The sequence below is a fragment of the Manis javanica genome, chromosome 3 (genome assembly GCF_040802235.1).
Source record: "Manis javanica isolate MJ-LG chromosome 3, MJ_LKY, whole genome shotgun sequence".
Classification (NCBI taxonomy): Eukaryota; Metazoa; Chordata; class Mammalia; order Pholidota; family Manidae; genus Manis; species Manis javanica.
In genome coordinates this window covers 11,555,922-11,581,577 of record NC_133158.1, presented here as the reverse complement: position 1 = coordinate 11,581,577, position 25,656 = coordinate 11,555,922, and the positions used below count along the sequence as shown (strand labels likewise).

Genomic DNA, 25,656 nt, shown 5'->3' with positions numbered 1-25,656 from the left:
CATGTGACATTGGACAAGTGATTCATGCTCGCTACTCTTCCTTTCCCCACTCCTTGAAATAGTGATCACAATCTCTCACGGAACTCTTGTGAAGATTCAGACCCTGGGAGTGGAGAGCACAGTGTCTGGTAAATACAATGTTCTGCATAAATGTCAGTTTTATGAACCCTTAGCATCTTGGCCTGTAGTGTGACCCTCATTCCAATATTTCTAGATTTATAAGAGGAGTCCATGCCCTTAGATTTTATGGGCTCCAATCCTTCCCTTTTAACTCCCTCAAAGAGTTGTTATGAGGATTAAATGAATTAATATGCATAAAACACTTGGAACCATGCCTGTCACATAATTAGTACCCAAGATGGCTTAGCTTTTATTTTTAGCACTTACTACAGTGATAATTAAATCACATTTGAGGGGTTTTTAAAAACTGACTCTTCCTCCATTAGTCTGCAAATTTTATGAGAGTAAGGACTACATGTTTTAGTCACCTCCAAATCCCAAATCTTAACACTGAACCTGACACACAGTTGCTGCTCAAGAAATACAGCAGATTGCATAAATGAATGAATGTATGAACAAATGATGAATGAATGAGAACATATTCTTGCCTTCCAGAAGAGATCCACAGAAAAAAAGTTGGAGAAGCACACTCTTAGAGGGTAGAGAGAGTGGAGAGGGAGAAAAAAGTATTCTACTGAGGAAACTGGTGTCAGGAAGGCTTGGGGGGAGTGTCTTCCAAATTCCTCACAGGATTAGGAGTTTATAAATACCAGTCAGGGTGAAGAGGTGAGCTGGGAGAAGGGAGTCTGGAAGAGGACTGGTAGCAGATAATGGTCCTGGAAAAAATATTAGCTAACCAAGTTTTCTGATCAGATGTGTCAGGAAATGTTTTGAGGTAAATAAAATATGAGAAACGAGAAACGTTTGAATTCCCTGTACCAGGGGCTTATGAGGAACCCAGGGCAGGCAGTGAAAGGCTTTCCTGAGCTTCTGTCCTTAAAGAGTAGAAAATCAAGATTTGTCAATTTGCCTGAAGAGCTTCTGGGTTCATGTGGAAAGAGTAGAAGGTTTATATCACATTATTAGAATGTGATAGGCCAAGGTCAAACTCCTCCTCACCCACTACAACCCATGGGTTATGCCTGGACAGATGGGGGTGAGAGGGCTCCAAGGAAGTAAAAGAAAAATTCAGGGGCATTCCTTAAGATGAGCTGGTCACAGAGAATTATTTTACCCATATTGCATTTGGTTTTATTATAGTTATTCTTCAGTGATTCTACTGTCCTTTGCAATGTATAATATGGACATAAATCTCCCCTTGAGATAGAATTACCCATCAAAGCATCTCTAGACTACTTTAGACACATCCCATAACTACAGTCATTTTCCGGGTAGACTAGGGAAACATTTCCCCTAACCTCATGCACTCATCAAGGGCATGGAATGAAAATGGATAGCAGAATGGACTCTGACTACACAGGAAAGGAAATAATGATATAACTGTCCAGGTCTACATGGTCTCAAAAGAGTTTCCCATATTATCTATGGCAGCAATCCTCTATGTAACTCTAGAGAGAGGACTCATTATCTCCACTTTACAGATGAAGGGGCCTAGATAAGGCAAATGAGTTGTCTAAAACCATGCATACTCATAAGGGGCAGAGTCAGGATATGTACCTATTCTCAATTCCAATTTCAGTTCTCCAGGACAATGCAGACAGAAGACAGTTATCTTGATGGGCATTCTGCCAGAGCAATATGCTTGGAAGGCCTTTTTATCTTGGCAAATGCACTAAGGATCTTATTAGTTACAGATATCTTTTAAGGAGTATATGGGCCCAGGTAGAATATGAGCCCCTCTCCTGGGAAAGCCCTGCATCTACCAAGCTCAGGAGCATGTATGCTGAGTGGCATTGCAAACTACCATCTGCCTTTAGTGAGGTCTCCATGTCTACCACTCTTCTAAGATCCATAGCAGAGTTCCACATCTCTGCAGCCTCTAATGAGCTGAAATTTGGTTAAAACAACCTCAGAGACTCCTGAGTGTGCCCAAATAAAAAGCTAGGGACCTAGCTCAGGCACCTAGACATCTGGTTACAACCCAGAACATGTACATTTCTGGTATGTACCCAGAGCCAATTGGCCTTTGATAATTTAAAATGATTCTTCAGCTTATTTGTCTGGAAAGACATTGTGCTCTCTTTTTATCTTCCTTTCGTACTGAATTTAGCATGTCTTGACAAACTCAACTCGCCTCTCCGGGCTTCAACTTTCTGGCTTAAAGAAATCAAGTTTTAATGGTTTAGTCATCAGAAAGAAATCAGATGGTTTAAGGGTGTCATCTTTTCTGGATGCTGACTCATATGGTAGGGCCATCTGACTTCAAGACCTACGCCTACTCACTCACTAGACTCATCTGTAGGGTTTCCTGTGGCTTTTGCAATGTACCACTCCACATGCCCTGAACTACTGCAGAAACTTTGAGAATAAAAGTGGACTGTCCCGAACTACCATCTGATAAGTACTCAATAAGGAGTCAAGCCTGTGTACCTCTATCCACAATGACACTGCCTGTATTTCCAAAACAGCCTCAAAGAGAAAAGGTGTGCTTTAAATATATTTATCTTTTTTTCCTCATTAAATAATACAATTCTATAGAAAAACACCTGATTTTTAAATCAGGACACATGAGTGTGAATCCAGGTTCTGTGCATTATTATTTGCAAGAATTTGAGCATATAGCCATTCTGTCAATTTGTTCACCTGTGAAAAGGCCACAATATTTTAATATCACCTCCTTCATTCATTATTCATTGCTGGAATTCAGGTGAGACAATGTGAGTCATGTGAATGTGATAATATGTTATACACAAGTAAGGGAGGATAGTAGTAAAGAAGACTTAGAGATACTTGTCTCTATTAGACAAGGTATACAGAATTTTTTTGGAAAACAACTTAAAAATCCTGGGGTAAACTATGCAGCAGGGTATCTGAAAGTTAGAAAAGTAGAAATGTGGCAGGAAGATCTGGTCACAGTTGGGGGTAATTACTAAGTTTCTTGTAGAGGTTTTCTAATCCAGAGGTTTTTTTTTGACATTACCTGAAGATAATTTTGATTGTCACAACTTGGGGGATGACTGCTACTGATATCTAATGATTAGAGGACAGGGATGCTGCTAAATACTACAAGGCACATAGCAGCCTCCCCAGATCAATGAATTATCTAAGCCAAAACATTAATAGTGTTGAGAGATCCTGGCCTATTAGAAACTGCATGAGTTTGAAAACTAGTATACCTTGTTTATTCCTGTGTCCTGCATGTACACCATACTTAGCATAAAGTGGATACTCGATATATGCATGTATTTGTTGAATAAATGGACAAATGAATGAATATTCACAGAGAACCAGATAATGCAAGCTAGATCTATTTCAGATGGTCAGGGATAATCTTAGATCCTCTAGGCATCCTCTTGGTTTACTCTTTGATGTTCTTTACTTTTCTGTCATGCCGAAGCTTCTTCCCTTTCTTTCTACTGCCAATACAGGGCAAGAATGAGAACAGCCTAGCAAACCTGAGAATGCCTAGGAGCAATAAATAACGCTTAGAAAACTCAGTGCTGCAGGACCTGCTCCTGCTCCCCAATTCACACCACTCCATTTCAGCCAGACAGTAATCACATCAGTAAATAAATGGATTCATTCCTGTTCCTTCTCTGAGCATGAACAGATAGCACCAGAAGCATATATTTCCTGCAAATGTCTTACTAAAACAGCTTAATTATGCTTTTAGGAAGACATGTCCTGGGCCATGAAATAGAAACGAGGCTTAGGTGAGAAAATAGAAAATGAAGGCATTTCATTCTAGGAGTACAGATATTATCAGCTCATCACTGTATCCCCCACGCCTAGCATGGTGTTTGGCATGTGGTAGGCATCCTTAAATATCTGAAGAATGAAAGGGTCGTCTGGTGATTCAGTGCTCCAAACCCTTTCAAACCCTTCCCTCAAGTCTGCCAGTTAAAAAATGTTTTTGGTCTTAACCATTCATGTTCATAGGAAGCAGTCTGAATGCCATAGGTTTTGAAAAATGGTATCCATTTTCCTCCCTTATGGAGCTCCAAAGCCAGATAAAGACATATGGGTTCATCATCAGGAGGTAGATGCCAATAATGGTGACTTAAAAAATCCTTGTGGTAATAATTCATATTGGACACAAACACTTGAAAGTCATGTTTTACCAGAGATACAATAATCCTGAAATATTTGTCACATCTTCACCAGAAAGTCTACACTGAGACAATGTGTGGTTATTTGGGAGGATGTAAAGATTCTGTGAGGAGGGCTGAAGAAGTCACATAGGGACTCTTAATAGAGGCCTTTTATGCCCAATACATCAGTCCCCCAATGGGCCATAATGACGTGATCATTCACTTATACTGAACAACCCAAAGTTCCACAGTGAACTGATTGCCCTGTGTTGGGAATAAGCTTTCCAGAAACTGCAGTGGAATGTGACGTTGCCCCAGAACGATTTTCCATTATTACTTCTGGCTGGAATCTGTGTTAAAAATAATCAGTATAAAATATATTAATTATGCAGGTCCATTAGTCAGCAGAGTAGAGAGACTGAGGTGTTTCCATTTTCAACTCATCCCTAATCTTTAAACATTTAAAGACACACTGATGACCAAGAACCTCTTCTGGAGGGTTTAGTACTTCATGTGCTCATTTCAGGCTCACATTCCTCACTGATTCCATTTTCTTATACATGTATGGAACAGGACCACCAGCTGTACTCGTACACCAGCTTAGAATGTTTGCTAACAAATTCAAAACTACTCCAACACTCATTATGTCTTAACACTAGCTGCACTCTCCGAACTCAACAGATCATTTAAAAAGTCTTAATGATCAACATGTTTAAGTACACACATCCATAGTCAAAGAAAAGACAGAAGGACAAAGAAACAGAGGTAGGATAAAGTACAGTCTCTGATGCTACTTGCGTTGAGTTTGGTCACCTTCTGAAGAAAGTTCTATCTTGCAGATGGAGACTGAAATATGGAGACTTTATAAAATTGAAATATGAAAAATGGAGACTTTATAAAATTGTCTTTAAATTTAGTTTTAAGGAAAAGCCTGTATTTTATGAGCACTGTGGCTGAGCACAACATATTTCATTAAAAAGTGCTCATTTGTTGGCTGTTAATATATTCAGAATCCTCATAAATGCTGTTGGAAAAAGCAGATTGATTTACATTTCTTTATCCTGATTGGCTCCAATATGAACTTTCTGAACATACCACCCAATTATTAATTCTTTAAGAAACTAGAGAAAGAGACAATAGAGAATCAGTAAGTTACCAAGCTCACCTCTGACCAAAACTATCATTCTGGAAACATTTTCTTGTGTACCACACTTTGAACTCTTTCTAATTAACAGGTGTCTACACTGGAGCCAGCTCAAAAAGGCTGCTTATTAGACACAGAAGATTACACCAAAAAGTCAATATTGTGTCAATACTTCAAAATTTGACTTATTGTGCTCCCAATTTGTGTTGGGTGTTATTTTTTGTTGTTTAGATGTTAACTCGCTTTTTTAAGATTTCTCTCTTTTTTACTGAAATATAGCAAGGGTGTTCTGAGCTGGGTTCTATCTCCTAGTAGTATTTTCATCATTCATAATCCTTTCTTGCTGACTGGAGGGAATAAATGCAGCATTTCACAGACTCATCTCATGACTGGTGTACCCTGCCTCCAGTCTGAAAACTACCAGTTGAGGAGAAATTTCAAACATATTGATTCTATGTCAGTTGAATTTTTCCCCTAGAAGACTCATCTGAATTTTATTGGCGTAAGTGGATTTCAAATGGGGAGATCAGTGCTCAGGTGCACAAGAATGCATTTGGGGACTCTGAATTTTCACTTTGTTACGTTCCTCAGCATGCTTATCGGCAGCTGTGCTCATTTTTTTAATTACCCAGGTGGTATAGATGCTTTGCAATATTCTACTTGAAGTGCCACCTCAGCCCTTTCCAGCTAGCCAAAGAGCAAAAGAAAAATGATGCTGGGGATGAGTAAAAGGAAGGTGAGAATTCTACAAATTTCTCTAAAAATAAATCAATTCAGTTGCAATTGCTTTTCATATTTTGCATCAATGACAAACCAGATACCTTGAGACTCTGTTATTCCTAAATTACTGTTGCATCTTTATTTCTACCCTATGTTTAAAAGATTGAAAGTCAAAGGGATGGGTTCCTTTTGATCAATTAAAAAAGCTACCTTAATTTAGCCACTTCTGCATATATCTTTCTGTAGGCTGGCTCCCTTTTGTCACATCCACATCTCTGTAGCTGCACAAGTGGAAATAAAACATTCTCCAGTTTCAAACACATAATTAGCTTAGAGTCACAAAAGCACAGTTTGAGAAGAAGGAGGTTATGTGGTGTCAGAAGGGGGAAAAACACTAACAAAAATATGGTGTGTTGTAAGCCCTGGAAAATCATCCCCATCTATGAGTTGGTTATAGATTGGACCAACTGATGAAGCCCTGGCAGAGTGGAGAGATGAAAAGCATGCCTCTGAAATGAGCCAACCTAGTTCTGAGCTCCATCATCATCACTGCGATGCCTTGAGCAAGCTACACACTCACCCTGTCTCCATTTTCTTATCTGTAAAATGGGGAGGTCAATGTTATCTCCCTCATTGTAGGTTGTGAAGATTAATGGAAGTAAGCCACACATAATGCTCAGCAGAGCGCCAGGCATACGTTAGGTGCTTACTAAAAGGAAATAACTACTGCATTCTTCACATTGCTAAAAAGAATAAATGATCACATTGTGAAATAAAAACTCCCTTTATTCTTCTCCCCAGCATGGAACAGCTTTCTATTCCTCAGAATAGATTACAACAGTTTTTTGGCTATGGCATTCTGGACTTCTCCAATGTGAGGTTTTAAAGACTGTGCACACTAACACTAAGTCAAACTATGGGTGCTGACCTTTTTTAGATATAGGCATCCTGTTCGTTTCCGTGTCAGTGGTCTCAGCATGCTTGGAGACTTGACACTTTTGCAAACTGGCAACCTGAAGGGAAAGATAATGGCTTCACCTGCAGGATGCTGTTCCCCTCACACTTTTATACACTTGGATTACTGAACAAATGATGATAAACCCCATTTGCAACTAACAACTCTGTACATACCTGTCCCAAGAGCCATGAAAGGAGCATGGTGACAGAAGGGACTAAAGGACATTGCAGAAGGAGGTCTGGGGGGAAGGAGGCAATGTCCAATGCTGATGAGGGCACTTACCAGACAATACCAACAGAATAAAAGTTTTTTTTTTCTCTTTTCAACAAACTATCTGCTAAGGAGCACTTGGTTCCTGTGATGGTATCTAAGGCTATCATTAGGGGGATATGCTTACTGTGACCAGTAATAGACAATATTTGTGCATGTGTGTTTGTAGGATTTTTGAGGTGGAACTAGATAAATCAAAATTTAAAAATCTGCTTGTCAGATGATAGTTCCATTCCAGCACACAAAGGGTGTGTAAAGGGCAGAATGCCCTAAATGTGAGGATCAGTGCATTCCTAGATGCTCATCACGATTTCTGTGAGCTGCCCTTAGACTACTTCAAGATCAGAACAATTGCTAATCTGAAAAAGATTTTATGCCTAAGAGGTGTAGGCATGTTTGATATTCCCAACTTTACTTTCAAAATCTTTGAAATATATAGTCAGACCTCTTGTTTCTTATTCAAGAGTACCTTTAACTTTCATTATAAATACATTCTCTAATTCATTTTACCATGACAAAGACTATACAGATTTGTTGACTGTGTAAACAAAATGAGAAGATTAAAGCATCAGTTTGTTTCCATCACAGCAATTACTTAATCATCTTATCATCTCTGTCTAGGATAATTACATTCATAGACTTTATCCTGGACTTCTGAATTAACAACAAAGAATTCAGACCCTCTACTACTTTCTGGGGAAAAAAAGGAAAAAGCAGTTAACCAGGTGTTGCATTTAAAAATCATTATTAGCAATGGTGACCAAATGGTCATTTTGCACTAGTTTGAATTTAATAACAGCAACTTTTGTCTTGATCAGCTTCATATATAGAAACACGAGAGCCAGGGCTGGGCATTTGACAGATGGTGGCACAAATACACGGTGCAAAGAAAGACAAGAAGAGATGCAACAGCCACTTGTGATTACATCTTTCCATGGAATGCTAGAGATTTATTCTAAAGACCTGAATACTTCTCATAAATTCAGTTATTTTAAGGCACACATACCTGATCTTATGGAAAAATTGTCTCATTCACTGTACCTTTACAAGACCTTATGAAATTAGCCCACCCTTTTCATCACAGCATAAAATATTTGGTAGCTATTTACAGAGTTTAAGAAATTCTTGCTCTAATGCTGATGAACAAACTTTAATTAAAATGGTAAGCAGGTTGTAGCACAATGAATATAGTTAGGACATTAAACACTCCAAAGAGGGGTGGGGCAGAATGACATTACATTTTTATAAAGCCAAGTGTAAGTTTGCTTAAATAGTTTCCTTAGTATGTTAAAAGAAACCCAGTGCATCCTTCAACTATCACATAGCACAGCCTCTTCAGCTTTAACACATGAACTCCAGAAAGCAAAGTGAAAAAGAAAAAGGATTTTAGATTTCAAAAATGATATTTGGAAAGAAAAGTGACTGTACATCCTAAATACACCTATGCAAACACACACACACACACACACACACACACACACACACACACACACACACGCACACACAGCCAGCTGTAAATCAAAAGAGATGCAAACTTACCGGAGCAAATATCACCATACACATTTACAAAAGAATTGATAATCCAACTTCCCTCTCCTGAAAGAAAATAGAGGTTGTCTCATACTAAAAATAAGGCTTCTCTGTCCACAGCACCAGCCACTGATCCCCTCTTTTTACGAAGCAAAGGAGGAGAACAAGGAAATCAATGAGGAGGGAAAGTGAGATGTTATACCAATCAGGTAGCAGCTTCTGCCTTATTTGCAGAGAGATGGCAAAACGGTCATATTATTAGACAGTGACAACCCACAGCCGAAGTACAGCAACCTGATACTTCCCTCTGGGGAAAGGCTGCCTGCTATGTGGGGAGGTGGTTACCATCACTGTGAGCAACCACACTTGGCTCTTTGCTCCCAACTGCAAGCGCAGGACTGCTCTGCGCAGGCAGGCGGCTTCAGGAGGAGAGCATCATCTCCCCTTTTACTCCGGGAGCCCCCTCCTCTCTCAAACACAGCGCTTAAAAACAAACTGGGAAATTGAAAGAAGCCAGGATTTTGTGAGTTGGGGCTGCGGGTGGGAAGTGGTGGTTTTATAAAATCCTTCTGAATAGATTTGCACAGATTAGGTAAATGTTTATATATTTTTTAATTGCCCTAATTTTTATGGAAATGACTGGATATTATGCAGGATCCCCATTTGGAAAAATTCATCCACCACCCATAATTAATCATTAAAGTGATTTCAGGCTCCAGCAACTGGGGAAAGGACACATGGCAACTTGGTTGCTCATGCACTGCGGGAGTGTTACTTAAAGCCTTCTCTTGCAACACCTTAAAATTGAAAAGGTTTCAGAGGTTTAAACAGGATCTGGGGCTGCTTTTTCTACAAATGGGCCTCTGTAGGGAGGAGGTGAGCTTGACTAGTTTAAGGGGCCCAAACCATGGCACTCTGGGGTGTTTGAGGGACTGGCAGCAAGATCATGGGGAGGCTGCGTGCTCTGCTCACACCGGCTTCCTGAGGGCCACTTCTCTCAGCAGCCTGCACCACAGCAAAGGCTGAGGGAGCCTGTAGGCCTGTCGCCCTCACATTTGCCACTTCAGAACTCCAGTCGGTGCAGGAATAGAGGCAGGTCGGCCCAGAGGTCTCTGCTTTGCCCTTTGTGCAGTTGATGATGTCCTGACTGAAACACTTTGGCCATGTTCTTATTGGCGTTGTTGACTCAGAATTTGTGAAAGAGTCCTTCTCTGGGACTGTTTCTCTCCATGCCTCTGTCTCTGTCTCTCACACCCACACCCACTCACCACCACCCCATATTGTCACCATCATCTCCCTTCCTTCCTTCTCCATATACTGGGTAACCCTGCAGTGGGCAGGGCCGAGGGCATGGATGGCGTTGTGGGACCAAACCAAACACACACAACATGGTGTAGAATCAGGCAACCTGGGGCTAGTCCTGGCCCTCCACTGACTTGCCATGTGACTTGGGGAGTCCGTGAAGGTCTCTGAGCCTTAGTTTGTCTTTTGTAAAATGGGCAGACTAACGCCTCATAGCTCCTGGTGGGGTAGTGTGGGGGAACAAACGGAAGGTAGCTAAGGCAGTGCCTCTAAACTCACACTGCACGCCTGCGGCCTGGACTCAGGACCCTCCCACGGCCCTTCTCCTCCTACTGTGATCCTCTTGCTCCCTACACAGAAACCCCAGGGTCCTGAAGAAAGCTTCGGACTTCGATTTACCCTTTCCAATTGGATATACCCCATGGTCCCTCTGAAATTCTGATACGAACCTTTTCCTCCTCATTCTCCCCACTGCTACCCCTCACCCACCAATGGAAAAATCACTGCACTTCAATGAGAAATTAACTCAGGGGAGTAAATTAAGCAAGTGAACACAGATGAAGCAAAAAAATAAAATAAAAGGCTAAGACCTCCCCCACCAGGCTTTTAAGCCAGCACTCAGTAAGCATTTGCTGAATAAATGAATGAAGGATTGACTGAATGAATAATGTCTCTGTGCTGAAGGCCACAGCCAGGCCAAGCAGCTGAAGATGAGCAGGGTTAGAGCAGAGTTAAAGAGGTTCTGTTCTAGCCACGACCCCACAGGGGAGCCTCCACACTTACTAGTTCCTTCAGACTGGACAGTGAGTCATTCTCATTGGTTTGGAATATTAAGAGACCTACCTCAAGTTAAAAAAAAAAAAGTTTGTCTTCTACATTATAATAGCGAACATTTCTTATATATTTGCTCTGTACCAGGTACTATTCCAAATAATTTTTTTTTGTATAAGTGGATTACCTTATATGGGCCTCATTAAACTAAGAAGAGTTACTATTTTTATTCCAGTTTACCAAAGAGAAAACCAAGACTCAAAGAGCTAAGTAACTTATCCAAAACTACACAATCAATAATTGGTAAAGTCAAGATCTGAACTTCGCTGGGTCAGGCTCCAAGCTGTTAACCACTCTCCTCGATGCTATCTTGATAGTATTTACACTTTTATTTATTCAGCTTGCAGAGTGTGAGTAAATCACATACAGATACATGGATCCTGCAATAACTCAACAGCTCTTCCCAGTGCTTAGATTCACACCACAGAGACTGGCAACCCTGCTGTAGACAGAGCATCTACCAAGCTCACAAGGGCCATGCCTACCTCCACAGCATTCCTTAATGACTTGGCTACTTTATTTAACACCCTAGAAGATGAGGGGGGTGGCTCAATCTTGGGATGCTAGTGGTCTTCTCAATAACTGTGTATCCCTTAATTTGGCCATTTTTTGATTTTTCTCATGTTTAAACTGAAGGACTTCCACCAAATGTTTCCTAAAGGGATTATGGGTTAACTTTAACTAGACAAGGTTCTGAGACTAATTATTTGATCCAGACAAGGTGATAACATTCTCTGTGTCTCCCCAGCTACCACTTACCACCACCATCTCTCACCTGGGCCACTGCAATAGACTTCCAGCAGGTCTCCCTAATCCCTAAGAATCATTCTTCTTGTATTATCCATGCTGAGTTAGTTAAAGTATAAATTAGATGGTCTTAATAATCTCAGAAATCTATTCCAATAGGTATCCAGTTGGCTTAAAGTAAAACTCAAAGTCTTTGACTGCAAAGCTTTATATGATCTGGCTCCCATTTACCTTTTTGTTTCTATCTAATTCTAACTCTCCCTCCCTACTCTTCAGCCACACTGGCCTTCTATGCTCCTGCACTTGCTATCCTTCTGCCTGGAATATTCTTTCCTCAGATCTTTGCCTACTACCTCTCCCTCTGTCATTCAATTCTTAGTTTTACTGTCTGCCCTTTACAGGGTCCTTCTTCCCTAAGCACCTGATCTGAAACAACCCTCTCTCCCCAGTCACTCCCTTTCACACTACCCTGTATTTTGTTATTATTATTGAGTGTTGTGAGGTTATTTTTCTTTGACTTGACATGTCCTTGCTTATTTATTTGCTTATTAATTATCCATCATCTCTCTTCACTAAAAGATAACCTCTATGAAAATAGGAAAGTTGCTTGCTTTGCTGAATGCTATGCTTTCAGTGTTTAAGAGAGCACCTGGCACACAGTAGGCACTCAATAGATATTTGCTGCATAAACAGATATATAAGTGGATGAATGAGTCAACAGGAAAACAAGGGAGGCTTGAGACAGAGGCAAAGAAACCCAAGTTTATAAAAGAAGCTTAGTCTTGAAATTCAGGGCAGGTGAACAAGGGTGATTGTTTCACTCATACTAATGGACACAGACTATTTTTACTTCCTCATTCAGGGAACATTCTCAAAAGGCTGCAGATTTCAGCATGAAATGGATTTGAGTAGAGGCCATGTCAAAAACAGTGGAAAGCACCTGTCATAGACCATACTGACTGGATGTCTTACAGGAACTTGGGTCCCCAGTGTTCAATTCACCAAGGCCTATAGATAGAAGCTGATATTTTTGATACTCAACAGTGTATTTGTGATTAGAGATCAAGGAGTCCTGTCAAATTTCCACTTAGACTGTCCTTACCTTCGTATTCTCAGACAGTTGGCTACCACTCCCTAACATGCCATGTGAACTGACAGAAACAAAGCAAGATGCTATTATTTGATGGTTACTGTTTGAAAAATGATTCGCACATCATTGCTACTGCTTTAAAAATAACTTTTATCCATTATTAGACTATTAAAAATAGAAGTACAGGGTTGTCTAAGTTGGCTATTTACAGAGAAGGTTAAGTAGATTAAAATAATCTTTGAATCTCTGAAAACCACATTAGCAATGCTAATTTCCAATAGGGTCAGATCTCCAACTCTGATCTTTCAGCTGAGCATGGCCTTCAGACAACTTCAAACAGAATTTTTTTTTTCCTCTGAGCTGAAAATGTGTCTCCCTTTGGTGGACACCCCTCCTGGTAAATGCATTAGTTCCTTTCCCTGACAGCTTCTTTTCCTAAACATCTGGCTTCTCACAAGGGGTCCTTTCAGGCCTGTCTGCTTCAGGGTTGGACAGTGGGAAGCCTAGCTTTCTAAGCATTTAGCAAACACTGAGAGGAAAATTCCAGCAATGAGGTTCCCCCTCCATTGCTGTGGGGGAAGGGAGGTAATCAAAAACACGAACACTGTCCTAGCCATACTAATAAATGACTGGGAAGTTAACTAAAGTTCTTCCATTTTGCCCCCAAAATACTTTAAACTCTTTCAAGTTACAGCAATGAGAGCACTTACAGTCCATCCAGTTACAGAATAGTTTTAAATTCTAATGGTGGCTTCCTTGCTCTGACTGAGCACAGCTCCTAGCAGGGGTAAAATGCAATTTATTCTGATGTAAGCAGGCATATAGAGTCAGGGCAGAACTTTCCAGATATCTTATCTTTTTATTTCCCTTACAGAAGAAAGAGTGTCTTTCTCTTCTCTTCCTTCTTCTCCCTCAAATACCTAATGAGACAAAATAATATCAACATCACCCGAACATTTATTAGGTCATTAACTTTACTCAGTAATGTTCAATGTTGGCTAAAAGAAACTGAACATAGTTTGTAGAAAGAAGAGAAGCTAAGAAGGACAAGATTTAAAAAGTATCAGAATATTTGGGTAGAAATATAGCCCCATTTGGGGAAAAAAGGAGATAAAATGGTAGTTAAAAATAGCAGGTCAAAAATGTTCAAGATAGATCTCTGGAGACCATAAGTCTAAGATCTTTGAGAGTAGGATAATATCTCATTTATCTCCATATCCTCAGCCCAGAGCAAAGTGCCTGGCACAGTACAGCCAAGCAAAGATGATTTGCTGAATGAGGGATGGACAGAATCATTTGAGGGCAGAATGTGCATAGTTAAGTGTGCTCCTCTTTAGGCAGGCACTGAGCTGGACAGCTTCTGTTTGTCTCTATAGATCCCCTTTCCCACCAGCTCTGTGTCCTAGAAGGCTTATCTAAATGGACCACATCAATGATCATCAAGGAAGCATCTCATTGGGAGGTGCAATCAATGGGAAGTATAGCCAGCAGATCAGACAGTGGGAAGAAGTTAAGGTCTGGGTATTTATTCACTTGGTCCTTCCTGATGGGCCACAACGTAATTATAAGGGTAATCTTTAATATCATAGGTTATAAATGAACACCAGCAATTTTATGGAGATGCTCCTTTGCACATAGTGGAGGTGGGAAGATGGTGCGGGAGGCTCCAGACCCTTCTCTGCTTCAACCCACTCTACTGTGTGCTATTCTGTATCTTGAACAGAAAATTTTACATCTTAAACAACAACAATGAAAAAGCATGGAGAACCACTGATCTAATGGAGGAATTAGGCAATTATTTCCTGCAGTGGATCTTTCTGATGCAAATAATGATGCCAATATTTCTTTTTGGGTATTAGCCTAAGTTCTGTTCATGCACTATATCATTTGATTATCATTCAACCCTGTGATCTAGGTTTTATCTAGATTTTACAATCTTATCTTTATTTTACATTATCTTTATTTTACAAATGAGGAAGCTAAGGTTTAGTGCAGTTCAGTAACTTGCTCAGTTTGCACAGCTAAAATGCATTAGATGTCAGTTTTGAGCCTGGGTTGCCTCACTCAAAAGCCCTGGTTAGTTAGGGTTAGGATTAGAGTTAGACCTGCCTTACTTGTGTGTGCAAACAGCATATCCAAGGTGGGCAGTTGAACACTGCATTTCTGACTAAGCTTATACTTACTGGAAGGTAAAAACAATGATTTGTTTCAACTGTACAATTTCTGGTGATCACAGATGCTGACCTGGTGTCAGGGGTTAAAAGTGGTCCCATCATCAGCCTCTGGACAGTGGAATCATTCTTCCTGCTATCTTGCGTACACTCAATATTGCTGTGCACACAGTAGAAACTAAACAATTAAAGAAGAGAAAATGAATAAACTTTCTTAAGTTCACACAGCTCTCTGTGTTCCTCCTATCATTTTTTATAATAGAGCTCTATCAGTAAATAGATAGCTTACAAGTTTGGCTGTTCCTAACATGTATTTCTTAAAGCCTGGTGAGGAACCACAAGATGAATTGTTGTTGCTATGATTAAGGATTAAGACTTTATATCAGAAAGAATCCCTGAGGTCCTTTTTTTACATGAATCTTGTTAGTACTGTATTAAGAGAGAAGAAAAACATGGAGACCATTTTCAATAATCTTGCCCAGTACACTGAGAAATAAATAGTAAATTAGATCAAGAGCTCTGTGACTTTTTCACTGATAACGTCCCCATGAAGGGAAATGCCGGAGCCAACTGTGTACACTTGTGTGGCCCTTTAAGCCTTTCTAAACTTCAATTTCTTCACCTGTAAAATGGGGATGATAGAGCTGAGTTACATAAATCAGTCATGGAAAGAATCCTTGATGGTAATTATAACAACACAAGAGACACACATTCTCTCTCCCAGCTAATGCGCGAGAAAAGGTGGATTTAAGAATCATCCTCTTGCAAAATGCTGCTGGTTCTCCTGTCCTTCCCAACAAACTGAGTTAAAATCCCTCTGTTAAACAAATATGGCCTCCAAAACCCAGACCAAACCACAGCTTTTAATAAAATAGGGTGTGGTAGGAATGAGGATGAAAGTCTGTTTCTCTCTGTGTAGTCTATAAAATGTAGTGATTATAACATTTGGGTGTTTTTTTGGCACTCCAAGGATCCTAGTCATGGTCTGTTTGGTTATGACTCCATCTGAAAGCATTCTCCCACTCTGTTCCCACCTCCCAAACCTCAGGGACAGTATGATTAGGTCGCTGTACAGCAAGAGAATGAACCTGGTCAAAGGGAACTGGGGCATTATTTTAATTTTGAAGGCTTACGAAATCTCTGAAAAACCTCTCTCATTTGCCAGAGTATGTCTTACACTAAAAGTGTCTGGATTCCTATGACATGGGGTTTGGCCATTTGGCTAAAAGCAAATAAGTATTTGTTGGTCAATAAAATCCACTTGGACAATCCACTGGGACAATAAAATCTATGATTTAAGTAACCCAAAAAAGTCTCTCCTATGTGGGGGATGCTTCTGCTTTCTTCCTAAGCCCCTGCACTCAAGGCTTCAAGGATTAAGCTGCAGCCTTTGCTATCTCACAGGACAGCTGCAAGGCCCACAGAACATAGCTTCTGTGGATGGACTTTAAGAACTGAACTTTGCCAGTACTAAATAGGGTTCCAGTTAGTTTCGGTGCTCGGTGTCTCCCTCCATAAACATGCAATTGTAACTATTCTTCCTCTGGTAGCTGATTATTTCTGCAGGCCTGCTTAGAACAGTGCAAAATGCCATGTGCCCTCACAGAGAGAAAACCCATCTTCTTCTTCAGCTGTGCATCTATTTTTAAAGCCGAATGCTTTACCAATGTCTTCTTTAAAATGTTAGCTCCTTCTTAAACCTTCCTGAGTTGTTAACTGATACAAATTAAGAGAATGAATCTGAAGAACAGGACATTCTGATATTTCCAGAATGTCACTTTTCTCAACTCTAAGAACCACTTGTTTCTTCACATCACTGTGAAAGTGAGGAGACAGAAACTCCCTGTAAGAAGCTGAACACAACTTGTTCTGACATTACTTGTAGGATAAGGAGAGTCGGCCTTAGATTCTGTTCAGAAAAAAAAAAGGTCCACCAAGTTAAGACACACTAGTGCTTTGTGATATAGATTCTGGGGAATCAAAGCCACTGAGCAGTATGTTCTCAAACCTGTGTGCACATCCCAATCAGCTGGGCAGCTACAGGAAACATGATTTACCAGTTCCAAACTCAGAGTTCCTGAATCACAGGCCAGGAGGGTCCCCAACTCCCTCTAACCAATATGAACTTGACAGGGCCCAAGTGTTAGGGAAGCTTGCACAGTACATGAGGCCAGTGCTTGGATCAATTTATAATAACCAAGGCCACCATAGCTTGTCACTCAAGGTGAGGCCCAAATTCAACAAAGGCTCTGAATATGTAGAGGAGTCCCACCTAATGGGAGAAAGGCTGTCTTCTGGAATCTGTGCCATTGGGGTAGAAGCATGGTTAATGAGACTTTATACCCACCTCTCCTCCCATGCCTTGGGCCTTCCTTATTCAGTAAGCATGCTCTCACACAAAGCCGAGAGGAGAAACCAGTACGAAAATAGTAAACAGCAATGGCCATGACTGATATCTCTGTGCTAGGCCCTTATCTGAGCACTTCATATGAATTAACTCATTGCATCCTCCCTCACACATGACTAAGTAAAAACTCAAAATCCAAAGACCAAGAGAAATGTTCCTGGAACCACTTCCTAGAATCCTCATGGATCCTGCTCTCTTGCCTTAAACCAGCCCCGACTTTTTCCATGACAGTGTAAAAGTCCAGCTGCCCTGTGTTCCACAGGATGATTAAGCAATGCTGTCTTGGTCACCCTTTCCTTCCAAGTTCCTCCTGAAATGAGGATATAGCACAAGCAGTTTGCCTGGGAGGTGATTCCAGGAAAGGGACTGGGGAATTGAAAACAGGGAAATGAAAGAAGCTAAAAGGGATGCATTAACAAGCAGGTTACCTCAAGGTGCAGGAAGTTGCTGCATTTCTCCCAACTCCTTACCTTACTGGCTCCAGCAAGCATTAACTTCCCTACATTTCCTGCCTATCCTGCTTGACAGCCCACAGCCTTTGGCTGAGAGATCCAGTCCCCGCATAAGGATGCTGAAGGCCTGTGTTAGAGTTTTGAGAGCTGCAGGGATGGCACGGCCTTGGCAGGGACTGCAGCAAAGCCTACAGGCGCCTTTGAAAGGCCTAAGTCACAAGCAGGGAAGGGGGAAAAAGGGAGGGAGGAATCCATGACTTTTTAATGAGGGCTCCAAGGAAAGAGGATGTTGGTCTCGCTCTACAACTGCATAATGTTTTTGTTTTGTTTTTAATGGGCTTGATGATGTAGGTAACAGACCGGGCTTCTCTTTCCAGCCATTTGCTTTAATGCCTCTGCCCCTTTGCTTACCATGTTCCCTCCAAAAGAATGCCTTCACTTCCTTCTTGGGTAACCACACCTCTACTTGCCCTTCAAAGACCAAGTAAATTGCCATTGCTTGTCTTTTCAGGGTTTTTTCCCCCTCATTTATAACCTTTATTTTCTTTCTGTGGGTCACAGTTACCCATCTTCATGTTTATCTCCCCATTTTAATCCAATATTTTTGCAAGTGATTTGCTCAATAAATTCTATTGAATGGATGGATAGACCACTTCTAAATAAAGAGATTTCAAGCTTTGTCCATATGATTTACCTTCAGACGCTGGGCATATGGCTATGGAAAGTATATATTCTTTCCCTTTGCACATTTTTCAAAATTCTGTTAGTTCATTCGGTGTTATTGATTTTTAGTGTTTTCTTGTCTATCTTTAGCCACATCACTGCTTTATTGCAATGAGGGTTCAACTATGTTTCATTAGGTCGTACAGGTGAGTTGACAAATCCACTACGTTAGTGAACTAGCATTACTGAAGACAGAGAAAGAAATAGAGAAATGTTGGCTTTACTGGGCAGGAGCAACAGCTTCACAAATCATCCCCCATTTTTGGAAGCAAATCTCTACATATTCTTTGTAGAAAAGCCTCTTTTCCTGTTCAGGATTTGTTATTCGGTTTGTGAGTTCCTATTCGTCCTTCAAAACTCAGCTCACTCATCACCCACTCTAGAAACAGGAAGGAAAGAAAGGTGACATTTGTCCATCATTTCTCCCAGGCACTGTGTAAGGCACTTTAATGTTCTTTTATTTTATTCTCCCAACAATACTGCAAGTAAGGAATTGGCCACATCCTTCAGAAAAGGGGAGCTAAGCAAAAACCTAGCTAATACATGATGAAATCAAGATTTGAATCCAAATTTCTCAGATACCAGAGTGTATCTACTTTCTCCTAGTCCTTATTGCCACCCATATTCTTTATATAACAAACTGTTTTGAGTAGGTATGTCCTCACTCAGGTTCCTTGTGAGAGTTTATTAAGACTCTGAGAAAGGACACATATATCCATCACTATGTGTGCTGGGAATCCATGTGTACATCCTCAATGTAAGAGTGAATAAATGAAGGTGTGGAATGAATGAACAAACTTGCTGTGCATCCTAAAATATAATGTAAAAAAAAGTCAATACTTTGAAAAAGTCCACAATTTATTTGACAAACTAAGCGTCGAAAAGATGGGTTGTGGAATGTTTAATGTCCAGAGCACTGTTAGCCCATCTAGAATGGATTTATTTAATTTATTCATTCAGGTCACTCCTTGACAATTGGTAATGCGCCACGGCTTTGGATTTCCAATAATCTGGCTCTTGCCTATGTTTGGATGTAGGCAAGAACTAGGAAATAACCAGCCAATGGACAGGGCACCCAGCTTCTATACACTACAGCTTATCTAACACAGATTAGAGGCTGCCTGGCCTTTATACAGAGCATAATTACTCTTACTTTATGAATAATCCTAATAAAATAGATTTTTCTAAGATGACAGTACATTAGAAGAAGCCAAATAAAAGGAACAGACTGTCAGAGGCAGGCACACTTAGAGCCCATGGGAACAAGAGATTGCACAGAAACAGTAAAAGAGGTGTAAACGAGAACTTGAAAGCATAACATTCTCAGATTATTTTACATAAGGGCAAAAACCCTGCTTAGCTCTACAGGCTCTGAGAATGTCATTGCGTTATGGCAAAGAACAACATGGTCAAAAACTATTAAAATGCCTTTTACCAACCCTATTTTAAAATGCAAGGACACGAGCAACTCCTATTTTTTTTTTTTGAGAGGACATCTCTCATATTTATTGATCAAATGGTTGTTAACAACAATAAAATTCAGTATAGGGGGGTCAACGCTCAATGTACAATCATTAATCCATCTCAAGCCTAATTCTCATCAGTCTCCAATCTTCTGAAGCATAACGAACAAGTTCTTACATGGTGAACGAATTCTTACATAGTGAATAAATTCTTACATGGTGAACAGTACAAGGGCATTCATCACAGAAACTTTCAGTTTTGATCATGCATTATGACCTATAAACAATCAGGTCAAATATGAATATTCGTTTGATTTTTGCACTTGATTTATATGTTGATCCCACATTTCTCCTATTATTATTATTATTTTTATTTTTAATAAAATGCTGAAGTGGTAGGTAGATGCAAGATAAAGGTAGAAAACATAGTTTAGGAACAACTCCTATTTTTAAAGAATAGTTTCTACACAGAATAGCTACAATCTTCTTTTAAAAACTAAAATTTTGGTTCTTAAATGGGAAAAATTTCAAACTTCAGAAATCATGGCTATTAAGAAAGAATTGTTCCCTAGGGGTTCCAGAAATTGCTAAAGTGTTATAGCCCTGAGATGGTGCCAGCCCTAGTAATATGCAAAGTGTGTAGAAGTGCTAAGAATAACCGGGTATTTCATGGCTAAATTCCACTTGAGATCCAAGGCTATTGGATACATCTTATAGAATGTTGTAGCTTTGGCAATTTGAGGATCTTTCCATTGTTACCCACCTGCATGCAGTACAGAGTAGAAGGCTATACTGGTTTCTGAGATGTAAATTATTGAAACAATTCTCTCAATATAGCAAGTAACAGAGTTGTTGGTCTTAATTTCACCATGTCTCCTGTTATTGCTTTTATTTTTTTGCTTTCAATCACTATTTATTGCACTAACAATTTATAGTTGCCTACATAAAATAATAAAGATATAAAGAACATAGGGAAAAAAAATACCCACAGCCTAATTTGCCAATGTGCCACTTCTTTGCATTTTATACACCTTCCAGTTCTTGCTCATCTGTTTGGTATACTGATTGCCAAAAATGACCCTCTTATTCCTTTTCTTGTATCCACATCATTCAATGTGACTTTGCAGCTCTTCTTAGGCAAGAAATCAAATCTGTTTCTGTACTCCTTGACTCTGTGCTTACCTTGTAACTTGTTTTAGCTAGTAGAGTGTGAAGCATGTGAAGTTATCCCTGGTCTGATTCTAGGTCTCTAACTGCCTTGCAGTTTCCATTTTCTTTCTTGGAACTTTTCTAAGCAAGGTTTTGAATAAGCCCGGGACAGCCTGTTGAATGGTGCTGAAAAGACACATGGTCTAGCCAACAGTCAGTTGACCACTAAACATGTCAGTCAAGTCATCCTCAACTAGTCAGAATCTGGCTGACTGGACTCCTGACTCAGACACATGAGAGAGTCCAACTGATCTTTAGCAAGTCTGTTTATCCTTATAGCAATGAGAAATAATAAATGTGTATTGTTTTAAGCACTGAGTTTTATGTGGTTTATTATGTAGCAATAGCTGACATGATACGCATGCATTTAGTTGACCTAGTGGTAATGATGTTATGAACCATGGTTTTTAATGGCTATCCAATATTTCTTACAGCAGGTACACAAAAACTTATTTAAATGTTCCCTCTATTGTTGGATTTTTAAATTAACTACACTTAGGACAGTCAATGATATAATTATTTCTCTTCTAATTTGCTATAATGGCTCAAAGAATGCAGGGAGACTATTACTGGTTTAATATAAAGATATTATAAAAGATACAAATGAACAGCTAGACCAAGAGGTACACAGGGTGGGGTCTGCAAGGGTTCTGAGCACTATCCTGGTTGAGTCAGGGTGTGGCAACCTCCCAGCATGCACATGTGTTCACAAACCCAGAGGTTCCTTGAACTCCATCATTTAGGGGATTTTATGGAGGTTTCATCATGCAGACCTGATGGATCATTAACTCAATCTCCAGCCCCTTTCCCCTTCCTGGAGGTTGGGTAGTGGGACTGAAAGTCCCAAGCTTTTAATGAAGGTTTGGTCTTTCTGGCAACTAGTCCCCATCCGGAAGCTATCTAGGGCTCTGCCAAGGGTTGCCTCATGAGAACAAAAGATGCTACTATCACCCAGGAAACTCCAAGGAATTTAGGAGCTCTGTGTAAGACACCCCATCACCCCAATCACTCAGGAAGTTATAAGACTTTCGAGATCTGTACAAGGAACTGAAGATGAAGACTGAATATTTATTTCTTCTGCTCTATCACAGTATAAGAGGCTAAATATAAATAAGCAGACAAACAGCAATAGAAATGAAGAAACCAGTGCACAGTGGTCATTATGGATTTACTCAGCTTCTATTTCTCAAGCTGTGAAGCACCGAAAGACTGCGTATCCTGCAACAGTAAAACTGGCCCAACCTTGGAAATCAGAGACCGTCACTCCAGTGGTTACCAAACACCACCAGTGCATGGCAAGAACTAAGTAAGCTTCATAAGGTTAAGCTAATGAACTTGTTTAACAGACAGATTCTCAAGCCACATAGTCAGAGATTCTGAACCAGTAGATCTGGAGCTGGGCCCAAGAATCTGTATTTTGAGAACTCTCCCAGGTGATTCTGATGCACAGCCATAGTAGGGAACCGCTGCTTTGCTATCCACCCACTCCTCATTTTTTAGGTGGGAGGAAAGGACCAAGAAGAATTAAATAAGAAACTGAAAGCTCTTCAAGGAGCCAGTCAATAGCTGAGCTGGGACTTGAACCCAGGCCTTGGGATTTCTAAGCCAAGGTTCCATATGGCTTACACCTGGGAACATCGTCCTGAGTCCATCAAAGGACAGAAATTTGCTGAGACCCTTGTGCTTAGTGCCTTATTTTCTTCCTAAGGCCAGCTCCTATCTCACCTTAGTCGATAGATATTTTATACTCTGGGGAAATGATTAATGTGAATACATCTTTTATTCTTCATGGAGAACATGTCCTGTGAACTGTAACCAAAGTAACTGTCTTTCAGACAAGTTGAAATATATCAAGGAATAGTTTATCTTGTATATCAATACACAGCTCAATGTTAGCTTCAAAAAAAAAAAACAGCAGTAAATCAAATCAAGGTGATAGCTCCTTCAGGTTTTGTAATACATTTTTTAGATAAAGAACTTACCATTCTATATAACTAACACAAACAAATAGTGTGAGACTTGTTTTGTCTTCCAAATTTGAGGTTTGGGAGCATATTCTTTCGTTAGGTGAATTCTTCAAGAAATGCAGCCCTCAAGATATGGGGGTGGGTGGGTGAAATAGGTGAGGGGACAGACACAAAATTTTAATCATAATATAAATTAGTTATGGGGATTTAAGTACAACATAGAGAATATTGTCAATAATTCTATAACATCATTCTATGTTGACAGATAGTAACCACTAGTTGGGGTACGCATTTAATAATGTCATTAACTGTTGAATCACTGTGGTGTATACTTGGAACCCAATATAATACTGCATATCAACTGCATTTCCATAAAATATACTAGTAATAAAAAAAGAATGTGGCAAGGATGACAGAATAGAAAGAAAAAAGAAGATACATAGATCCAATAAACGTATTTATTTTAGTATATGTGGAAGGCTTAACAGGGTTTCAGAGTTACTTAAAAATTATTTTAAGTTAGAGGGGCGGAGCCAAGATGGCGGCGTGAGTAGAGCAGTGGAAATCTCCTCCCAAAAACACATAGAGCTATGAAAATATAACAAAGAAAAATCTTCCTAAAATAGAGACCACAGGACACAGGACAACATCCAGACCACATCCACACCTGCAAGAACCCAGCGCCTTGTGAAGGGGGTAAGATACAAGCCCCAGCCCGGCGGGACCCGAGCGCCCCTCCCCCCGGCTCCCGGCGGGTGGAGAGAAACCGGAGCGGTTTTTTTTTTTTTTTTTTTGGCGAGCGCTTTTTGGAAGCCTTAGAGGGACGGGCCCCCGTTGCTGGGGAGGCAGGGTGGCGGGACCAGTGAGGAGGTGCCTGGGAACGGCGCCGGAGGACAAAGAATATCCCGCGTTTCTCCCTGCGAGACCTGGGGGCGGGTGCCTGAGACCGGTGCCTGAGGACGGAGGAGGTCGCGCGTTTTTCCCCCTTTTTTTTTTTTTTCTCTTTTTGGCGAGCGCTTTTTGGAAGCCTTGAAGGGACGGGGACCCCAGTGCTAGGGAGGCACGGTGGCGGGACTGGTGAGCGGGTGGCTGGGACCAGTGCCTGAGGACAAAGAATATCCCCCGTTTTTCCCTGCGGGACCGGTGGGCGGGTGCCTGAGACCGGCACTTGAGGACAGAGGAAATCGCGCGTTTTTCCCCTTTTTTTTTTCTCTTTTCTGCGAGTGCTTTTTGGAAGCCTAAAAGGGACAGGGACCCCGGTGCTAGGGAGGCAGGGTGGCGGACTGGTGAGCGGGTGCCTGGGACCGGCACCTGAGGACAAAGAATATCCCGCATTTTTCCCGGTGGGACCGGTGGGTGGGTGCCGGAGACCAGCACCTGAGGACTGAAGAAATCGCGCGTTTTTCCCCTTTTTTTTCTCTCTTTTTGCCGAGTGCTTTTTGGAAGCCTTGAAGGGACAGGGACCCCGGTGCTAGGGAGGCAGGGCGGTGGGACTGGTGAGCGGGTGCGTGGGACCAGTGCCTGAGGACAAAGAATATTGAGCGTTCCTTCCCTGCGGGACCGGTGGGTGGGTGCTTTTTGGAAGCCTTGAAAGGACAGGGACCCTGGTGCTAGGGAGACAGGGCAGCAGGACCAGTGAGCGGGTGCCTGGGACCGGCACCTGAGGACAAAAAAAAAAAAAAAAAAAATCGCTTGTTTTTTCCTTTTTTTTCCTTTTTTTTTCTCTTTCTTTCTGTTCCCTCTCTCATTGTTGCTGTTGTTGTTTTGGTTTGGAGAGTGCTTTTTGGAAATCTTAAAGGGGCAGGACAGGTCACTTAGACCAGAAGCAGGGAATCTGGGGATCTCTGGGCACTCTAACCCCCTGGGCAGCAGGGAGCACAGAGGCCCCTTACAGAGATAAATAGTCTCCTGGCTGCTCCCCCTCCAACGGGGCTCCACCATTTTGGAGGAACAGCCCCAGCCAGGCCAAGCCCACAGCAACAGCGGAGATAAACCCCAAAGCAACTGGGCAGGAAGCAGAAGCCCTGTCTGCGCACAGCTGCCCAGCACAAGCCACTAGAGGTCGCTATTCTCCCAGGAAAAGGCTACAAACCAACAAGAAGGGAAGCTCTTCCAGCGGTCACTTGTACCAGCTCTGCAAACTATCTCTATCACCATGAAAAGGCAAAACTACAGGCAGACAAAGATCACAGAGACAACACCTGAGAAGGAGACAGACCTAACTAGTCCTCCTGAAAAAGAATTCAAAATAAAAATCATGAACATGCTGACAGAGATGCAGAAAAAAATGCAAGAGCAATGGGATGAGATGCAGAGAAAAATGCAAGAGCAGTGGGATGAGATGCAGAGAAAAATGCAAGAGCAGTGGGATGAAGTCCGGAAGGAGATCACAGATGTCAGGAAAGAGATCACAGAAGTGAAACAATCCCTGGAAGGATTTATAAGCAGAATGGATAAGATG

The 25,656-nt window shown here is 41.0% G+C and overlaps 1 protein-coding gene across 2 annotated transcripts in view; it reads right to left on the bottom strand.

The window, feature by feature from the left end:
• Positions 1–25,656, bottom strand: part of SYNPR (synaptoporin) — a 265,051-nt gene that overhangs the window by 116,815 nt on the left and 122,580 nt on the right. Inside the window, exon 1 of one of the 2 annotated variants that reach the window (XM_017648075.3) lies at positions 8,843–9,195. The exons of the other annotated variant lie outside the window; for it this stretch is intronic. Coding sequence (XP_017503564.1) covers positions 8,843–8,866 — 24 coding nt within the window. The 5' untranslated portion in view covers positions 8,867–9,195. Of the gene's footprint in view, positions 1–8,842; positions 9,196–25,656 lie in introns of those variants that run through there. 2 annotated transcript variants of the gene reach the window in all.